The 21,536-nt window shown below is 36.2% G+C and overlaps 1 protein-coding gene across 1 annotated transcript in view; it reads left to right on the forward strand.

Annotated features, from left to right (window-relative positions):
• Window positions 1–21,536, forward strand: part of USH2A (usherin) — a 336,721-nt gene that overhangs the window by 57,152 nt on the left and 258,033 nt on the right. Inside the window, exons 13-19 of the mRNA XM_026048437.1 lie at window positions 2,816–2,999; window positions 8,086–8,249; window positions 11,517–11,675; window positions 14,694–15,188; window positions 16,988–17,260; window positions 18,715–18,872; window positions 20,127–20,271. Coding sequence (XP_025904222.1) covers window positions 2,816–2,999; window positions 8,086–8,249; window positions 11,517–11,675; window positions 14,694–15,188; window positions 16,988–17,260; window positions 18,715–18,872; window positions 20,127–20,271 — 1,578 coding nt within the window. The remainder of the gene's footprint in view (window positions 1–2,815; window positions 3,000–8,085; window positions 8,250–11,516; window positions 11,676–14,693; window positions 15,189–16,987; window positions 17,261–18,714; window positions 18,873–20,126; window positions 20,272–21,536) is intronic.

A 21,536-nucleotide genomic window follows, 5' to 3' on the forward strand; every position in this document is an offset into this window, starting at 1 on the left:
TATGCAGCAGTAGATCCTTCATACAGCAATGTTTATGGGCCATTCTAGCATTGCTGTAAATTAAACTTGCATCAACAGTTACTTCTTGTTCTTTTCTGACCAAGTCCAGGTGGTAAAAGTAAATAATATTAATAATATTTATGACCAACAGTATCGATTTTTGATCCAATGCCTCTTCTCTTGTCTATAATGATATTAGTTGCTATTCATAAGCTAAGTGGGGGAAAGGCTTGCTCCCATTTTGCCCATCCCTCCCTTTTACTTGTAGTTTTTTTAACTTTGACTTTTACTTGCAACTTTTTCAAGATATTTTAAARTATTTTGCTAACATCCCCTAATTAAACTTTTAGAGCATTCGTAAAAGACTTTTATCAAAGCATATTGTGCTACTAGAATATTGTTCTACTGTGTTTTAGCTGCTGTGACATTAGGATACTGTGAGGTTGGTTAATATTAGTATATATTAATTATGCTTTTTTTCTGCTCCGGCAAAAACAGGTGCAGTAGTGGTAAATTCAGTCCAGCTGAGACTGATTTCTGTGTTAGATGTGTGCTTATTTATCCGCTATGATCTTGTCTAACACGTTAGTTTTCTGCTAAATTTCTGAATGAAGAGAGTGCGTGTGAGCATCAGGGTTTATCATTCGCGGCACGCGCTAAGCGGGGCACTGGAGGAGCGCTTTGACCTTCTGCAGGAGCCTCGGCTTAAACTTGTTTCCTATCTGGGCGCTGCGTTCGTCGAGTGGAGCTGTTCATTGTGCTCAGGAGTGACATTGCCGGGAAATGGTCTCCTCTGTTTATGCACAAGGCGGGTGCTGTACGCTGCGCTCAACTGCAGGACGAGATAATACATGCTGCCTCGCTAATAACTTCCAGCTCTTCAGGCTCTGCGGTGGCTCCGTTCTGGGCCTCTCTGGGATAAAGTGCCAACAGCAGGGTTGTTTTATGGGGCGACTGTATGTTAACTGGAGACTGATATCACTTCACTGTCCACTTGAGATTTATCTCGCTGAGGACTAGAGGCTAAACTTGAGCAAAGGGTTGAGCAGTAAAATTCTAATGCTTTCAATTTGTTTAGTTCTTCTGCTATTTGGATATGAGCTCACTGTGCAGCACTATAGCCAAGACTGAGAATACTACCCTAGGGGTGTATATATAAGACTATCTCTTGTAAGACAAAATAAATAATAAGGCCTTGGGCGAGATGGCATGTTGAAATGCAATTTGTTGTTTTTTATTATGAAGTAGGACATGAGGAAGTTATTGGACAGCTACAAAGATTCAGTAACTGAGGACATGACTAAGAAAAAAGCTGATGGAAATGTAGGGAGGGAGAGTATGTCCAAGAAGTCTGTCAAAATACAGCGTATGTATCGGAGTAAAGAAAGACATTTTGCTTAAGTTGTGCAGTAAAAAACAATGACAACCAGCTGACAAGACAAACTCGTAACTAATGGCCTTGTCTTAAGAGTGATGTTCAGAGATAAGTATTTGTTGCTGGCAAGTGTCAGTTAATGCTGTGTCACCATCATCATTTGAATAACTCATAAACATCACCCCATTTTTATCAACTTTATCATCAAGGAAAAAAAGACCAGAGAAATTTGTTGGAAACACTCAATGAAAGGACCATGAGTAGTCTACTAAAAAAACAGAAAATAATTTTAGCAATTATAAGCACTAAGCAATATATGTTGCTTAGTGCTTATAATAAGCAACATATATTGCTTAGTAGTATTCCTTTACTTGAACTGTCTTGTGGCCTAATGAATGGAAGAAATAGATAGGTAGCAAAATAAATTATCCCAGTGGCACAGTGTCACTAAAACAAATTGTGCCTAAAATCTCTTTTTGCTTGGAAAATCAGGCAATGCAGAGAATAATGAGTGATTTTGTCACTGTCTAGATGACAGCTGGATAAACTGTATCTACCTGTGTTCATCAAGAACTGGGTTAAGGACTTGCATAGATAAAGATGACTTAAGAAAGGATGAAAGGTAGTATAACAGAAGTAGACCAAATATATTGCAGGGAATGTAAGCTGAATGCCCCGTTCATTAATGCTGTTACTGCTTTTTCGTAATACAAGAAGAAAAGGATGGAATTCAGAATGATAGCTTTTTAATAGCAGAGAAGTTACCTTTTTGCAACTTTTTTAATCTCTGAAAATGTACGGAGGAGAGTAAAAATTACAGACTCAGTAGAGTAAAATATAAACAAATATAAACATTATTATTGACCTGAGGAGGCTCACTAAATATAGGTTTTCTTAAGAAGCAACATCATGACTTAAGTCAGCCACTAGGTAAGAAACAAGGGACTCTTTTTAAGAAATAGGTGAATTGACAACAAATTGTTGGCAACTTTTTAATACTGGCCATTGTCAGAGATGAGATCCCAGACTAGACAGGACAAATGTTTGTTCTTGCACAGTGTTTTTTATGTTCCTGTGTCTTGTGGTGCATTCATTAGTGGCTGTCATATTCTTGGGTTTTGTCTGACTTCATAGATACATTAATGTAGTTTTTATTTTGCATTTTCTCTCTAAAACAAACTCCGAAGAGACAGAGTAAAGTATAGGAATTTGCAACTGGAGAATGATTAATAGCTTTACAAAACGTTAGTGAAAAAAATTAAGAAACCCTGACCTGCAAGAGGACTGTATTACCTTATTTATGTTGATGTGTTGCCTGTATTACCTGATCTTTGGCTCTATTCTTTCATTCCAGATTATACCAAGTAAATAACAGTCTTTGAGCTCACTTCTTTTCCATTTTTTCTGGTATATTCTTAAAAGCACTTCCTTTTTTCCTAGGTTTTTATTATTCCCCATCCAGTGTCACTGGCTGTCTGCCATGTCTGTGCCACGTAGTTGGGTCAGTGAATCAGGTTTGTGATAAACTTACCGGCCAGTGCATCTGYCGAGATGTCTCTGTGACAGGACGAACCTGCGAGCGTTGCAGAGAACTTTATTTTGGATTTGACTCTGTCACAGGGAGGTGAGTGTGTCCTTTTTACAGATAGCTTGAACCTCTGCATTATGTTTTTCTCATGTTAACTAATTATAAGGTTTCAGTGATGATAAAAAAAGATATGATCTATTTGCATCAATTTTTCCCTTGAGCTCATATGTGCACTCACATTTATATATGGTATGTTATGTCCTGTGCTCTTATGTCCTGKAGTCAGTGGAAGTTTTGCCACTGATTTAACATGTAACATGAAAGCTCTACACGATATGTCTAATATTATAGGTATTTGATATTGCTTTACTACAATTCCTCTTTTTCCTCAGTAAGATGGATTGGTTTTTAAGGTACAAATCAYTAACAATTAAAATAGGTGTTTTGAATGATACTTGGTAAATGTAGTCTGCTTTTCTTATAAACAAGCTTTTGAAAAAAAAATCAGAATGAAAGACATTTTACTGGAAGACAAAGGAAAAACTTATAGATATTCCTGTCTTCACAAACTTATTTTATCAATGGTAATAGAAATACTCAAAGCACCATTCCTCTTAAAAAAATCTGTTTTCCAGAAGAAGAATTTAAGGACGAATTTATCTGTTTTTCTGAAGAAGAATTTAAAGAYGAATTTAAAAATTCTTTACCTGCACTTAATTATGTACAACAAAGTAAATTATTAATCTAATGTTGCATAGGTCTTTATATACACAGAAATTACATGGATATATTTCCTGGAATATATGGGGTGAAATATATATTTAGGTGGTGCATTGTTATTCTTCTGACTAGTACTCTATTCTTCTTTCAGCATCTTCTCTTGCTAATCCTCACAATCTTAATTTCCTTCTAAAACTTGTTCAAAAAGATTGCACTGCTCTAATACTACTSTATTTTGATACTGAATAATGGTGTACAGCATTATTATGTTTATTATTTTTACCCTCTTAAAAAAAAAGGTATAAACAAAATCTGTGGAATGTTACTTCTACTATACCCCAGGTAGTATGAGGTTAAGACGTGCTTTTAAGCAGTGATTTTTTTTTCCCCTCCATGTCTTCTTATATTTACTTGACATTCTCCAGATTTTTCACTTTATGTTACTGTAACTCATAAGGAGGTGTTTAAAAATTACTACTTAGCATTGTGGGTCACAGAGGCATCTGCTAATGGCCATAAAGTAATCTGTAGGACTTCCTATTTTTACCTCCTGTCATTTCTAATGGAAAGGGATAAAATTTGTATAATATTAACGTTTCCTTTTAAATACATCTTCCTTGTTTTTATTACTAAGTATATATATATATGTATGTATTTGGAATGGGCTTTTCTTTTCCATTTAAGCAGGTAAAGACAAGATTTATGTCACTGTTAAGCAACAGCTCCCCACAGGAGTGTGTCTCCTCCAGTAGACGGTGGGCTCGTGAAGAGGCTACTTGCTTCTTCGACTGTCCCTTGAGATTCAAAATACAGATTACTACAATTACCCGGATCCAAATCATTTGCTYATCTTGTTGTAAATATAGGAAGATTTTACAGTTTGGGATTTTGAATCAAAACCGACTTTAATACTTTAATATTCCCTAATCCTGTTGACAGTATTGAAGACTGCTCTGATAGTACATTAAGGAATATGATTTGCATATTCTCACATTCCTTTATGGTCAGCATCTATTTGGGCAATATACCTCTGTTCCTCAGGTAGAAACAGGCTGGAAATGATAATCCAGGGTTTTATCTATTTTAATTAATTTCTCTCAACTGTTAAAATCTTCATTACAGAAAGTACAAGTACTTTTTTCCCTATGTATAGAAGTCATCCTTGTGTTTTTTTAAAGTAATCTGGGATTACAGAATACGACAAGTAGGAGCCATTTCTAGTGGCAAAGACATATCTGTCTTGGCTTTTGATTCTTTTCTGCTATTGTATACCTGTATATGCTTGAGACTTGTATGCTGTCATGACATACAGGTTGTGAGTCTTTGAAATCCTACAGTCTTACAGAAATGTGTGTGTGTGCATGTAAGGTTTGTAAAACAGGAGCTCTGTATTTTTTAATGCATTCATTATAAAGCAGGAACATTTCCTCAGCTGTTAAGGAATTCAAGATTCTCTGTATTTCCTATAGTYGGAAGAGATCTCGAGTGGCTGTGAGCGTTGGTACCTATTTGAGATGCGTTACCTCTGTATTGCTTACTATAATGAACTGGTCAATGAACATCACAAATTGTTTATCTATATATATATATCTTGACAGATTACTGTTTATGAAATCCATTTAGCAAGTGAGGTTTTCCCATAAGGATGAAAAATGAAGATTTTAAACAGATTGCTGGAGAGGCTCTAACTGCACCTAGAGAGTCAATGTAATAAAGGTTTCTCTATATTAATATTACAAAAACCATTTATCCTCACAAAATCAATATTGCAATTCATCTTGGTCTGGCATTTCTCTTTCCATGTTTTAGAAGTCCGTTTTCTTTGATTATATATAATTCTGTTTTAATAAAACTCAAATATATTTGACTTGGAGTGTCTTGATGAAGCAGCATTTAACGAGAAGACTGAGAATGTCATATACAATTAAATATTTCAAAGAATTGTTTCTTTGAAATCCTCAATTGATTTTAGAGTACTGAAAAGCGTGATCTGTGCGTAAAAAATAAAGCCAGTTCTAGTGTTCTGCAGTTAAAGAAAGTAATGCATGTGTCATTAGTAAATACATGTGGGTAAGGCTACCAAATTGAAAAGGATGATTTTAATGCTGTTGTTTGCATTATCAGGACCTAGGTCAGTATACAAGAACGTAGGGCATCAACACTTTACCTGAAAGAAAAGGCAACTATTCCAAGCAAAAACAATTCTCATCCTGTCAGGAACTGAAAACTATTACTGTGAAAATACATTTGTGTAATGAGTTTGATTTGATTATAATATATGAATGATAATGAAAACTGGAATGCTCAGGGGACCCTTATTCATAAGAGGAGCAGTTAATATACAGAGAAAACTAGAAGGTTGTCTCTTACTATTTATGTATTGAGACACTTGTTTAAAAGGAAAACTAAAAGAACTATTCAATATCAACATATAATGAAATTAAGAAATAATAACGTGCCGCATTGCTGAGCAAATAATTCTTTCTTTTTTCACAAACTAAACCTTTATTTTCAGTTATGACATTTAAATAGTCTAAACAAAACCTCTATTTGAAGGGGGATTTGGATGCACTGTCTACAGATGAAAAGACTTAATACAGTTTGAAAAAAAAATGCCCTTTTCTCTTGACTATAAAGAGAGCAAACTACTGTATAGTGGTTTCCGAGAGAGAATGTATTTTATTTGTTCCCAAAGGGATATTAGTCCATAAAACAAATTTGCAGCTTATTTTGCAGCTTTAGCTTTTATCAGCCTTTTTAAGGGTGTTGAATGATTACCCAGGAGATCACACGGCCAGAGTTGCCAAGGAGTGAAGGAAGTCTAATAAAGAGAGCTCTGTGATGGGCAGAAAATATATGGGAAGAGTTTTCTTAAACTTGTTTAGAAATCTGTCACATTTACTGTCTATTTGGCTGATTATTGACCTGAATTTTAGTGGCTTAATGTGAAAACAGTTTCTATCCTCCTCTCCCCTTCTTTCTCTCTTGTTTTGAAAAGCCAATATCTAAAACATAAATCAACTCACCTTCACTTCTGCCTTCCTAAGGGTAGAAAGAGATAGAACAAGGTGGTRGTGATGACTGGAAAAATTGGGAACTAACTTGACTAAAGATATTGCCGCCTTGGACTAGGTGAAACCAGCTGAGGTTAAACTGAGCCAAATATAAAACAACTAGAGAGTGGTCTTAGGCTTAGCAAAGCAGTGGGGACATGGTGTCATTCTCTCCCCTTTGGACTCTTCCACTGAGCGTCCATCCTGCTGCTTCATCATCTTGGGTCCTGGCACCTGGAGCACTTTAATGTTCCCTCCAGGCTGATGCTGCTGATGCCTAAAAAGCCCTTGTGCAGCAAGGAGGAGGAGGGAAGGCACCTTGCACAGTCCTGTGTTTCTTCCAGTCCGTAGTTCTTCAAATCTCTTSAAGCCTGCAGTAAATAAAAGATGTTGAAATTGGAATCTAAAGTWTATTGTTTTGTTTGCAGTTGTTAACTATTTCTGTTAACTATTCTGATCGACTACTGTTGATCAACTGCATTACAATAGGGGATATGTTACTGCCCAGTAGCGTGCTTGCAAAARGAGAGATTGCTCAGCTTCAAAGATTTTGCAGGTCTTTGAATACTTGCATAATCAGACATCAGTATCCATAATATAAATGACTGTCAATGGGAAAATAATATATCAACTGAAATACAGGTTGATCACGAGAGTTTTCATGTGTAGGTGCCAAAGGATAAAGTCATGCAGAAACAGTATTCCACTTACACCAGAGATCTGCATGGTGGAAATGTGACATTTGTATGATACTGATRCTTTAATTTTTTTTTATAAATTATTATTTTACATATTTAAATATTCTTTATGATGTTTCAATTTCACTATTCAGCTGTAAATAAAATGTGCTGTCTGTTACCATATTTACTATTCTTCTGCCATTGTGATTCTTTTCCATATTTTAATTTTTTCCCCTCTCTTTTTGTCTCTCTGGTTTTTTTATGGTATGTAATTTTTTGCAGCTTCCATTTGCTTTTGTGGACAAGAAATTATTAACCAATGTTGTTTTTCAATAAAAGTCTAGTTTCCTTTAGGTTGGAAAGTTGTAGATGGAGGCCTTGAAGCTGGTAACTAGCACTGCAGAGCTGCGTTCATAATGTGGTTATTACCAAATGTTAGGTATTGTGTATATAGATCTCTCTACAACCGAGAAAACCCTGTTAATTCGAAGCAGTTTTGTACAAATTAGAGTTATTCCAGTACTGAGATTTTGATGTCTGTTTCAATAACAGGCACCTTCTTTTAAAGTTATTTTTATAAGACTAAATTTAGTTTTTCTACTGTCTTGACTATGGAACTGTTTATGATTTTTTAATTATGTAAGACAAAAAAATCTACTAAAAATCCTACTGTGCTTAACTGGAGCGGTAATGTGTTTTGATCACTTCTTGATTTGGTTTTGTTTATAGATGTCAGCATTGTAATTGTCATCCTGCAGGAGCCATTAGTGGGACTTGTCATCTTGTTACTGGACAGTGTGTTTGTAAACAATTTGTAACTGGCTTGAAATGTGACAACTGTGTTCCCAATGCTAGTAATTTGGATGTCCACAACCTATTTGGCTGCAGTAAAAGTAAGTGGATGTTTGGTCTTAAAAGCATGTCTTGCAAAATAATGCTTTTCATTGATTTAGTGAGTAATGCATTAATTCTGCAATAGAAAAACAGGTTTTGAGGGCCTCTTTTTCCTTTCATATTTATTGGAAAGCTTTCTGTTAAACTTCAAGGTTTCTTTTTTTTCTTTTTTTTTTTCATTGTGAATATCTTATGAATGTTTTCTAGAATGATGTACAAAACGCTTTGGATCCCTCGCACAATCTACTTTTATGAATCTAAAATGCACAGGAGAAATAATTTCCCAGCACTGCCTTGCACAGCCTGCCTCTTCCTTTGTAGTAGCCAGTGCAGAATTAGCTTTTTAATTTCATGAACAGAGTGGTGTTTGTTCAGCTTGGTGCTTACGTCTTTCCTGTCATCCAGTTGAAAACCTTCACCTTGTGATTAACTTGAAATTTGCTCCTCAGTGCAGTGTAGCTTTGTCTCCTCATGGAGCCTTTTTGGTCAAATTGGGAAAATATGCCATGTAGCGTGGCATATTTATCTGCCAACAGATCTTGGAGAGTTGGCATGTGTGAGGGTAGGCTAATGTTATTCTGAATATCAGATCAAGAGCTGGAATGAATCACGTTGCAGTGGAACATCTGCACCTCTGCCCTAGCATTGATTCTAGATATGAAGGGAAACAGCCTTTGCTTATGTCGTGTTAAGTTCATTAAAATTAACTGTTCAGATTTGCTCAGCAGTCCACGGTGTCTACACTGGCAAGAAATTTTAAAGGAGAGGAAAAATATGTTGTAAGTTTAAAGTGTCTGCAGTTCCATTTTCCAAAAAAGGCTTTGAGGGCATCCCTGCCACACACCGCCAGGCTGTGCTGGTAGCACCCGAGCCGCTTCTGTACAAGTTGTTTTGCATTTAGATGGCACATCATAGTGCTCTGCACAGATAACTGCTCAGTCTTAGAAGCAGTATAGTCACTTAATGAGATACTCTGCAGACACTAATTGGTCATCTCTCTGAGCAGATCTAATTATTAATGACCAGGCCTGATGCTACTGTGAGAGTTAGGTAACTATCTACAGGGCAGCATTCTGCAGTAGTAGACAKTGTAGAGTTTACACTGCAGAGTAGACATTGCCAAGCAATCTCTGAGGTATGGTTTTGGATCCTCTTTCAGCTTGCACTTTTATTTCAGTTTGTATTTCTATTGTAAACTATTTCCTTGAAAATAATATGCATCGCAGAATGTATAGTACTATAAATGGGATGGAATGAAGAGAYTTATTTATTTTCAGAGGTGTTTTTTCTCAAGTGTAGAAGTGCTTAGATACCATTCTACGATTTTGTTTTTCCCCATACTCTTCTATAGAACATATAGTACCTATTCAGTGTGCAGATAGTTGATTGGCTTGCTGTGTCTTTAAAAAAATGTCGACTGTTTCAACCGAATGCATAATAATAATGCATGGCACTTTTATGGTGCTCTCCATCTTCAAAGTGCTTTATAAACATAAACCAACCTACTTATTTATGTTGAGATATACATTTGATAAAGGTCAATGGCAATTCAACTATAAAATTGATTAATAATAACATGACATAGATAAATAATATCATAGATTTTAGTTAGAAAATGTGGGAACAGCTACAGCAGTATTCTAAATGACAAGCGGAGTCCTCTTCTGGACATAAATGATATAGCAACTGCAATCTTTTCAATTTTCATATCAAAATGTCTTAACTATTGCATAGATATGGAACTTTGCCTAACTTTGCTGTTTGGTTTCATGTTGAGCTTTGCTGTTTGTGATTGTTTTCATTGTACCATGGTTTTGTGCTGACACATGTTGTTACTTACTGTACCTCTTTTCCAATAGAAGCAAATGTAATTTGTTATTGTCCAAATTAAAAAGATAAAGTTGAAAAGAAGCCTTTTTTTCCCTACTTTGCCAAGCAATGTTTTAGATACTACATAAAAATCAGAAATATAGCACTTTGTTTATGCAACTAAACTGCAGAACAACATACAAGTGGGAGCAACATGCAATAGCGTTGAAACTGGAGAATGAAGGATTGTTTCAATCAGTTCATTTGGTTTCTCAGGTTATGTGGCTTGTAGGCACCTATTTGGTGGTTGGAAACATTCAAAGGTGCCACAAGGATTTAGGAGCACATATTTCTTTGATTCTCAAATTTTACTTTTATTGAYCCTTTAGCATGTGAGCACTTCCTACTCAACTGAATTCCCAGCCTCTAGATTGGCCGCAAAGCCTTGTGTACTTCCCAATGAGATGATGATAGTGTGTGCTGAGTCTAATGGAGTCTAGAAATATGACCTGTTTCTTGGCTGAGAGATTGCAGTAGGAACAGGGCATTTCTTCATCTCGTTCTACTTAGTGATCTTCAACAAGAATTGTAGGTACAAGCTGAAAAACCCACAAGAGGTGAGACCCGCTGATGGTGACACAGTTCTCTACCTGTGCCACCTGTGAGGCTGGAAGTCCCCAGATTCCCTCTTTGCTTATCTCCTACTAGTTTGCCTGAACAGATTTCACTAATTGTCTTTTGGTGAATTGCATGCATTAAGCAAATCTCCACGTAATGAAGATGACCGTTGTTTATAAAGAGAAAACAGAAAAAACACGTCACAATGCATGTTTCTAATGCTAACATTTTCCTATACTGATAAATATAAAGGAGAGAACCATACTGCATGGTTCTGCAGAACATGGTTCTGAGGAAATGAGAGTCATCAAAATASGCCTAAAAGTTTAGCTCTTTTTGKTTTTTTTTTTTTATGGACTTGATTGAGTATGTTTATTATAGCGTTGTGGTATTATTTGTAATTAGTTTGCGGACTTTGTGGCCACTGGCATAAGCTGAAATGGAAATAATCAACTGAAAACAGAAATGATGATTGAACTGCAAATGTCAACAATGTAACCAGATAAGCATGTTCCATTTTTACAGGATTCTTGAAAAATATATAAAAGAAAATAGGAAAAAAGGTGGTTTTTGTTTATTTTTTAAATCTGCAGTACACTCTCTTATTTCATGGAGATGGATATTAAATTTGTTTTAGTACTTGGATTTGCTTTAGTACTTGGAGAGCGTTTGGATAGAGGAGTCTATTTCTTTTAATGTCTGACCTTGGTGACCATATGTTTACTTGAAAGTATTTCTTTGACGAAAATAATACTTTTTCAACCTTATTTAAATTTGCTTGTGCAATTATTGATTACTGTTATTTATAAATACCTTCTTTGCATATGTGTGTGTTTTAGCACCACTCCAACAACCTCCTCCTACAGGAGAAGTTCTCAATTCTTCTGTTATCAGTCTCCAGTGGAGTTCGCCCGACTCTCCAAATTCTAACAGACTGACTTACCGCTTATATCGGGATGAGGCTGAAATTTATACCACCGAAGATAACTATCCTTATAGTAAGTATTTATAAGATGGCATGAAAGTTTTTGCTCGCGTATGTGCATATGTATGTGTGCATATGTATGTGCACGTTTGATTTTGAATATGTTATTTTGAATATGTTGAATTGTTTCCTTCAGTGGACTCTTGTTCCTATTACCTTTATGTGACATGAAGGAACACCTCAGACTAAAACTGTGCAAAATGATTCATCCAAAATGGCCGCTAATTTTTTACTTTTAGTTTGAAACACTTTGAAAAAAATGATTTTTCCGAAAATATTTCCTGCAAATATACATATACCTCAAAACTAAAAGGATACAATGCTAAAATCCCAGGAAATGGGAAACAGAAGTAGTAATAGAGTGTTTTTGTTTTGTTTTTCTCCCATCCTCCCAATCTTAACCTGTAAACAGATTAGGAAAGCTTTTTGTGGTCTCTAACTTTTAGCACCTTTTGTGCTGTCAGTGTAGCTCCTGCTTTGCCTTTTGCAGCGCCACTTCTCTCATGTTGAGGCTTGCAAAGGGATCCTCAGAAGACAGTCCTCAAGGGTTCAAGTTTCTGTCCTGGCTAGAAAGGTCTTTGTGTGTTATTATTGATCCTCTTACATTTGAAAAGGAGCAGAATTTTGATGTTGTTTTTAGGTATACACGGCACACAACCATTTTTTTAAGAAATCAGGTATAGTTAATTAAGCTTTGTTTTCTATTCTAGTTGTTTCTCATATCTACTCCATTTTCAAAGCAATGTAATAATTTGCAGAGAATGTTATGTACTGAGTTATGTACTTTGGAGGAAAAAAATATATTGACTTATTCAGTGGAAAGACAGATGCTTTGGCTTGTCTAATAACTTAATGTTCTGGAGCAACCTGCTCTGTTTCAGTGCTGTTTTTGCAAATGATTAAGCTGTGTGGCTGATGGTGTGTATTTGCACACTCTTCAGTACATTTTGCAAGGAAAAGTAGGTGATTTGTATAATGCCCATACATGCCAGGATTTAAATGACTGTGAGAAAGGGGAAGAGACATGGCAGCAAACTTTGTAGAATGAATAGAAAATATTCCATTTCCTTAAATTGCTTTAAAAGCCTAAGTTTAGAAAAAAATATGTCATTTCAAAAGTGAAGCTTAATATATTTTATTTTCACAAGTTTATGCTCTGGAAGGTCCCCAAAAATGTGCATTGCTGAAGATGTTATTTCATGGCTGTACTTAGAATGTTATGTAAAAGTAAAAAATTCTGACTGTGTACTATCTCGGTAATCAGATGTTAGCATATTTATATTTAACAAACTATTATTTTGTAAAACATAGATTTGGTTTAAAAAGATATTTTTGACATTTCCTGGCAATCGCCATGATTAATGATGTGAAAATCATCTGCTGAATGGTATTTGAATACTGAGAACAATTTGTTACTGCTGGCAGAGCTCTGTTTTATTTTGACACTATTCTGTATGTTACTTTGTTCTCAGTATAGTGCAGAATCTGTACCATTCATGAAATGCCACATGAGTGCAACTTGGTGAATACTGATCTTGTGATCAAATGAGAGTTAGAAACATTGAACTTTCCAAGGAAAATTAAGAATAATCTCTTAAATTGGTCTGATGATCTGGATGATAGTATTGCAGAATACCCAATTAAATTAATGTTTTGCTAAATGTGCTCTCAGAAGTCAGAAACTCAGGAGATAAGTGAAGATAAAATGAAGTACTTTTTTCTAAAATGTAAGAAATTCCCCACAAATATGATTGTGATTCTAGGCTCCAAATCATATTGCTTCTAATTATTTGTATATGCAGGAGTACAATAACAGGAGTACATTGTGGGGTTATTTTCCAGGGGAACATAGAACCTTCTACGTCTTGGTTTTATCCGATTTAGCCTATATTCCTTTTGAAATAAAGTTACCATCTGGTGATCAGTTGTTCATCTTCACTGAATGAACTTGCTGGTTGCAATCCAATTTCCAGTAATGCACGCTGATATCCTAATAACCATTACTGCAGCTGGCACAGCCATTTCGGAGCCTTGCCCAAAATACCAAAGTTTTACAGGCACGAAGCTCAGCCTACCCAGTTTTCCCAGTCCTGGACTCCAGCATCAAGTGTGTGATGTAGGTAGCTGAAGTGCCCTAAACAATTATTGTACTACATTGTCAAGGTTTGTATATCTAGCAGTACTAGTAATGTTGTGGTCCTCTTCAGTCATCTACTGCCTTTTAAGACAAGACCACGTATGGAATTACAATTGTGTGTATACACACACAATTACATGAATTACATGAATTACAATTGTGTGTATACACATTTATGGAATTACCATTGTGTGTATACACATAAGGTACCGTGGTTTGACACAAGCTGAGGTGTGTAACTGCTTCTGGGATAAATCCTGGATGTATCCATGGTCCTGTAGTTAAAAAGCTGCCTTAAAGCAATGAAAATTGGAGGCAGAAAGTCTTTGGGATATACCTTTTCAGTAATTATTTGCAATTATATTTCATTGTCCATATAAGATCAAGTGCTTTACAAATGAACCATCACTTATTATTTGAGAAATAAGGAATGAAAGCACAGAAAGATGAAACAAATGGCCTTACACTGAAAAATGAATCAAAAAACTGTGAAAATTCACAGAATGTCAGTTTTCTAAAGCAGCTTTGCCAACATTGGGGTGATTTACAATGGAAATAATTATTTCCAAGCAAAGGATGAATAATAAGTTAATTACGTTAATCTTGTTCACAATTAAAGCAGGAATTAGGAAAAATTCAGTGGAAAAAATATTTCTGTAGTGATGCTGATGTACAGTGAAAGAAAATGAAGGAGAGGAGGCTTATGTCCCTATTAAAAAAAAAAAAACAAACAAACAAACAAAAAAAAACCCTAACAAAACAAGAAATTCCTAAAAGTCAAGGTCACCTCAGGCATAAATATCTTGGAGTTGGGATTGGAAAGATTTTATTTCTAAGTATACAAATTAAGATTTTTTTTGCATATTAATTTTTCTTTTCACCTATTTGTTTTAGGTGTTCAGAACTTCACGGATATGTYTTTATCTCCATATACCTTCTATTCCTATTATCTCCAAGCCAGCAATGTTCAYGGCTTTACCAGAAGTGCCTCGGTGACATTCCAAACAAAATCGGGGATACCTACAGGAAGCTTGCATTTAAATCCAGTCTTTCCTGTTAGTCACCGTTCTGTTTTGCTTTACTGGACAGCCCCTTCAAAYGACTCTGGGCCCATTGAGAAATATGTTTTGACGTGCACTGGCTTGGTTGATCTTCAGCCTTGCGGACGATATGAAGGTTTAAAAACCTCAGCAATTATTTGGAACCTCATTCCATTTACAAAATATGTTTTTTCTGTGGAAGCCTGTACCAGTGGAGGCTGCTTAAAGAGCCAGCCAATAACAGTAATTACTGCACAAGCCCCTCCTGAAGGGTTACACCCACCTGTGATAGATGTCACCAGCTCTACAGAACTGGCTGTGAAATGGTCACCACCCGAGAAACCAAATGGTAAGACATGTGATTTTTACTTTCATACATTGAAGAATATGCAGTATTTTTCATCGAAGATTTATGCAGAAAAAGCAGTATTTTCTCAAATCCGTTAGAAAATCCTTATGGATGAGACATGAGCAGCGAATAAAGTCAGAGAGCACCTACATTTGCTTTACAGCACCACACACATTGTCAGAGTCTCTATTTTGTTCTTCTGAGTCCAGAACTCCAGCTGAATGTGAGGGGCCCAGAATTTAGCCATTAGTGGCATCTGCTGTCACAAAAAAAACGCTACATCTCTAATTAAACATTTACAGTAAAATTAATTTCTTCCTAATTTGCCAGATCGCCTAGTYCAGACAGATGTGGTGATATGGCTGCAGAAAGAATAAATAAGTAGGTAACAATTATGAACAAAAATCTAAAAATTAACAGAGAAGTCTGTTTTTAAAACCATCCGTCATGTGTAGTAACTAATTCTATTACCAGCCTAACTTTGTTAGGGATTAGGCCATTGCCAAGAGTTGCTGGTCTAACTTGCTTAATAATATTTTAGGCTTTTGAAAGTGAGAACACAGCTGTTGTAAGATGCTTTTGTGATGCCACAGATTTTGCTGGTAAACAATTTCTCTTTTAACTTACCTGCAGTAGAGCTTTGTGAACTTGCAATCACACACACAAATATCTGTGCATGCTAAAACGAGCATTTCTGTCTGCTCCCCGAATGAACATCTGGGTATGGGGAACTCATCTTCTGTGAAAGTCTGTGAAAGCAATGCATATTGCTAGATTAAAATGACCACACAAGATTGCGTCTATTTGTTTAGAAGGGCGATACCTATAAGGTGGGTCACCATACTTGTCCTTAGTATTTGCTCCTCAACCTGTACCATCTACTGTCATAGTTTGGTTGGTGGCAACCTCAGCCATTAGAATCTGCTTCAGCAGCTGAAAGCGGATTGATTTTCAGTCCTCCTTCCAAGTTAGTACTCTGCTTGTTACTGCAAACAGGTGAGTTGCTTTTCCAGCATTGTTTTTTCCAGTAGCATCGGAAATGAATCAGAGATGTAAGGGAGTCCAAAGAAAGTGTGATTCTGCCATAGGTAGCAATGGTTCAGTATAACAAGGGCAAACTACAGGGAAAGCTGGAAAGGTAAGACAGAGGCTTCTTCCTGAGCTTGCAATATATGTTAAATGTGTAGAGGTTGTTGACCCTGGTTTGCTATATCTTGGAAACTTGATGTGTGCCTGTGATAACCAACTGAAAATCAGTGTGGATTTTTTCCTCCCAGATTTCTACCACAGGCTTTCATTTTATTGTGTCGAAGAGCTAGTATCATGCTGGTATTACTTTATGAAATTTAAAAAGAGGTATTGTATTATATGGTATATATGCTCTAGCTCACTGGTATGAAATGTTATCCTCTCCTCCAGTRTTCAACGATGAATAAAAAAGTACCAGCATAGCTTAAGTAGCTCTAAGTTAAAATAGCCGTAACTTGGAGCACAGGCTGTTTTGAGTGGGGCTGTTGTGTTTCTTCTGACTTACGTCCTTATTCTGAGTAAACCGGCCAAATGTTAGCCAACCTTAAAATTGTTGAGGGGGAATAGAAATGTAGTTCACTCTAAAAAGCCCCCAAAAGGTGAGTATCTGGGTAAAAATGGCAGAAAGAAAAAAAAATCTTTTACATGCTGTATTTTTGTGTGTTTGTTCATTGTTTATTAGAATTCTAAATATGTTGGCACTGATATTTTCGTAGAACTTTAGATATAGTTTTAATACGCTAATTTGTCTGGCTTGTATTTTTTTCTAGGTATAATTATAAGATATGAACTTTACATGAGAGAAAAACTAAAATCAGATGAGAACTTTCTTCCTCCTGAAACTCGTATTTTCCAAAGCAGCGGTTGGCTCAGTCCTCAACCAGTTTTGGAGTCTGCTAATGAAAATGCCTTGGCTCCACCCCAGACCAGTACCAGAGTGACGGATCTTGAGCCATTCACAGAATATGAATTTTTTGTGCTAGCAGTGAACATGGCAGGCAGCGTATCATCAGACTGGGCCTCTGGACGAACAGCAGAGGCGAGTAAGTATTGGTTTGAATTTGTTCAGTAAAAATTATACAGACTGCAATGCTTTTTAAAGGTTTCTTCAATAAGATTTACTCAGCAGGGATTCAAATAGGAAGGTATTTTTCTCATTCTTAACTCAGTCGCTCGGAACTTAGTGTGTGTTGGGAAAAAATGCTTCACTAGTAAAATCATGTTGTGGAAGAAATAAACTTTATCACTTGAACTAAAATTTCAAAACTAAAAGATTGTTAAATCTACCAGACTGCTTTGAATTCCCCACTATTTCCGCATTTTTTATGCGGAGAAAGCATGAGAAGATTGTTTTCATCATTAATCTGTAATCAGATGGTATGATTTAGGAATTTTGTCCAGAAATGTATGTATATACTGGAGGGAGATTCGAGTAAATTTTTCCTAATTGAGGATATCATGACTTAATTTTTTTTTTTTTTTTTGAAGAACTTGAGGGTCACCTTTTCAGGTGCACTGCACTTGAAACTGTATGCTTACAAGAGGCCACATATCATATTACAGATTTTTTTTTTCCGAAGTTTAAGCAGTTTACAACAGTTCTTACGGCCAGATTTCAATAAGTGCTTGCTGTTTGACATTTTATTCTGGTGAAAAAAAACAGATATTTATTTAAATCCTTATGTTAGAAATCTCTTTTTTTTTTCAGGCTGATAAAGCCTGTGTTTTGCAATTAAACATCGCTGTTACATCACTGATACTTTTGTTTACTGATGGGCTTGAAAATCATATCCTCAGTCATTTGCTCCTGAAAAATAGCAGACAAAACTAATTCCTCTTTTAGAATGAGCCTCTGTGCCGCATATCTGTTCCTAAATACTATATGTTGTAAAAGTGTTAAATTGTATTTGGGAAGAGGTCCATTAGTGCGGTTGTTTGTACGCAGCAGAAGTGCTAGGAGTTGGTGTGCTATTATTCCAGAGTAATCAGGTGGGGATTTAACAGCAGTGCAAACAATCCTTTTACAGGTTTAGCTATGGAAGACAAGGGAACTGTTTTGTAAGAAGTGAGAGACATGTTAATTTCAAACTGCCCCAGCCAACAAAATTGCTTTTAAGGTGCTGAAGTATTGAACACTTTGGCTTTTATCAGCTTTTTCCCAGGTTGCCTGAAGTTTTTCCTCAAGACCTTTCCATTTACGTGTGCTTCCTCCCTGCTGCAGGGTTTGGAATGTTAGTGGGGATTAGCGGTACTTTGAAGACATAGGCAGGGTTTTAATCAGCATTCATGGCTGGGAAACAGGAGAATGATGGATGAGGGAGGTGTATTTTATGTAGTATCAAGATAATGAGGAAATTCCAGCTACACCTGGAAAGCTGGTTAAAAAGGAGGCGGACTTGTCTGTAGAAGAGATGCTATTTTAAAAATACATTAAGAAGTCTTGCATGACAGATCGTCCATGTGTTTTACGTATGTTGTTGTGTTACTTTGATTTCAGCCCCACTATTCATGGCATCCCCATCAGTATTCCCTCTTTCACCATATTCTCTCAATGTGTCTTGGGAAAAACCYGAAGATAACGTGGCAAGAGGAGAGGTGATGGGATACAGCATTAGTCTGATGACTGAGCAAACATTCTTACCACCATTTTCCCAGGTATTATTGTTGCAATGTGCTTTGTCTCACTGACAATAGGAAGTTTGGTAAAGTCTGGTGTCTTCCTTGACTCCCTTATGTCCTGTGGAAATTGTTTGCTTAATTGCTGTATGCTGTCTGACCTTTTTCACCCATCAATTCATCATTTTCTTGATTGAGTTCTAATGTTTTATGTTGCAYTTAGGTTTTAAGTGGTATTCCTGAAATTGATTGTTTTCACTGGTGGGTAAGATTCAAATGTAGGATAAGGGAGTAGATTAATCAGCATAATTTAAATTGCTTTGAACTATGGTCTGATTCTGTGTTACTACAAGTTTGTTGAAATGTKTAAAGTGATATTGTTTTGTAGGAATCTCTGCCTTCACTGAAAAACAGAACAAAACAAACAAAAAAGCTCAACCCCCTGCCGAGGTTCTGGGATAACAGACAAGTCTTTGAAAACCTCACATAAAGAAAAAGTATTTTATAAAGTCTAAATACATGATTTTTAAAATGCTATTTTAATTTCTGAATGACTGGATTATGCAAACAGATACCACAGCAGTAGCAGTGAGCTGAAAGCCTAGATGCGAGCAAAGAATTTAATCTGAGAGTGGGACTTGGGGGTGGATCTGGTGCTCTGACGTGGTATCTCAATATTTCTTGTCTACCTCCTAGGGCTGTTGTAATAATACATAATTGTTGGTAAATTGCTTCTGGCCACAGGCTTGTGAGATTTTTCCTCTAAATMAGCATTCGCTAAAGACGTATTCTAAAACATAACATCTTACTCAGTTTTCCTGTCTCCAACTGGTAGCCTAAAATAACATGAAAGTAAAGCAGATTCACATGCCTCTAGGTGTTAGCTATCCCTGTGCCTCATAATGCCAGCTAATCAAGTGACTCAGTGATGGTCAGATTTCATCACGCAGCGATGCGCTGGGTTCTAGCTTCCTCTCTTCTGCACTTCTGCTTGTAGTGATAACTGAACCACCACATAGTTTTACAAGGCAATAACTTTGTTTCCTAATTTATCCACTCAGGAACTGGATTATTACCTCAAAACAGTGTGATGGGAAGTATTATCATTTAAATCCCAGTTTATTGATATTCTCCAAGGTAATCATCACCCTCAGTAGGTCTTGGCAAGGTTTTCCAAGTCTAAATGAAGGAATCTGCAAATTCAGAAACAAAATGTTTCTGAACATAACATCTTAATTTCAATGAATTGATGRCATTAACCAACTATGATCTTCTAATCTATTTGCCTTGCAGGTTCTGCATATAGCTGAGGCTCATGAGCTGTCCTATGTAGTGACAGGATTAAAACCATATGAGTTCTACAACTTCACTATTACTCTCTGCAATCAAAAGGGTTGTGTAACCAGTGAGCCAGGCACGGGGCAAACCTTGGCAGCTGGTAAGGCAACAACCTGTATCAAGGAGCAAAGTTGACATACAGTTTACTAATGAACACCATTGCAGATCATCAGAGTTTGATGCACAGTGACAGGAATGGGTGATGTTTTAATACAAAGTGACTTGCTTAATTATTGTTTGCTTACCTTGATAGAATAAAAGCAAAACTTTTTTTTGCAATGCAAAATTTGCATTTGCAAAATTTAAGGTACGTTGCTATGGCAGTAGGATTATGTACTGTGCTCTCAATCACAAATTATGTTTTCTTTTCTTCTTCTGTGTAAATTTAATTGTACGTAAATGTGAGCGAGCCCTTTCGTTCTTGTGTACTGCTTTTTTTTGTTGTTCGTGATTTGTTTATTTTTAGTGTATGTGTAACATATGCACAACTGGTTGTGCAAAGTTTGTGGACTATGCAGCTTGTTTAACATGAACGATGAGGTTTTTTCTATTAAAACTCTAACATGTGAATATGTAAAASTCTAACTTGTACATTTGTGCCTCTAAGGCAGAGGCAACATCCATGCTTAAGTTCTGCTCGTTTGAAATGTTGGTTCTCTTTCTGTGGTATTTATGAGATTTTGTAGATACATATACCTCTACTTGCTTAAGGAAGCAGTGCTTAACAAACTGTGTTTATGTGTCTATACACCTTACTAATTTTTCAGAGTTTGGGATATTTTCAACTGCATTTTTCAGGAGTTTCAAAGATACTTCCTATAAATTTTGGGAAAATACATCAGCAATATAGAACAGAAATGGCAGAAGTTTGTCCTTACTTTGGTGGAAAGACTATCATGAATTTACTTCAACTTCAGAGGATTGAAAGGGTTTTAAGAGAGAAATTGTTAGGAAAACTGGCTTCATGAATACTTCTATTCCTGGAACACAGTAGTCAGAATAACTGTTTAATACTATAAATGTAAGTTCAGAATCTGTACTGTGTGATATATAGATGGGTAACTGTAGAGCTATGACCACATAATGTTGCAGTTTTCTTTTGTATAGGCATTTAAAACACAGTATTACTTTCACAGTATTAGCATTCCCAATTAAGCAATTACTGATGTTGTTACAGGATGTTGTGAGGATGGTTTTTGAAATCACCTCTTAAATAATTTTGTCTCCTGAAGGGGGGGGGGGGGGGAAGAAGAAAAGTTCTGGCTATCTGGCATGTTTTTCTTGGCTTTCCGAACCATATCGGAGCTGCCTGAGTTCTGTCAAAGTCCCTCTGCTTAGTCAACAAAGGAATATAGGAGCTTCCAG

This window comes from Nothoprocta perdicaria, unplaced genomic scaffold (genome assembly GCF_003342845.1).
Source record: "Nothoprocta perdicaria isolate Ctin4 unplaced genomic scaffold, notPer1 scaffold_54, whole genome shotgun sequence".
NCBI lineage: Eukaryota > Metazoa > Chordata > Aves > Tinamiformes > Tinamidae > Nothoprocta > Nothoprocta perdicaria.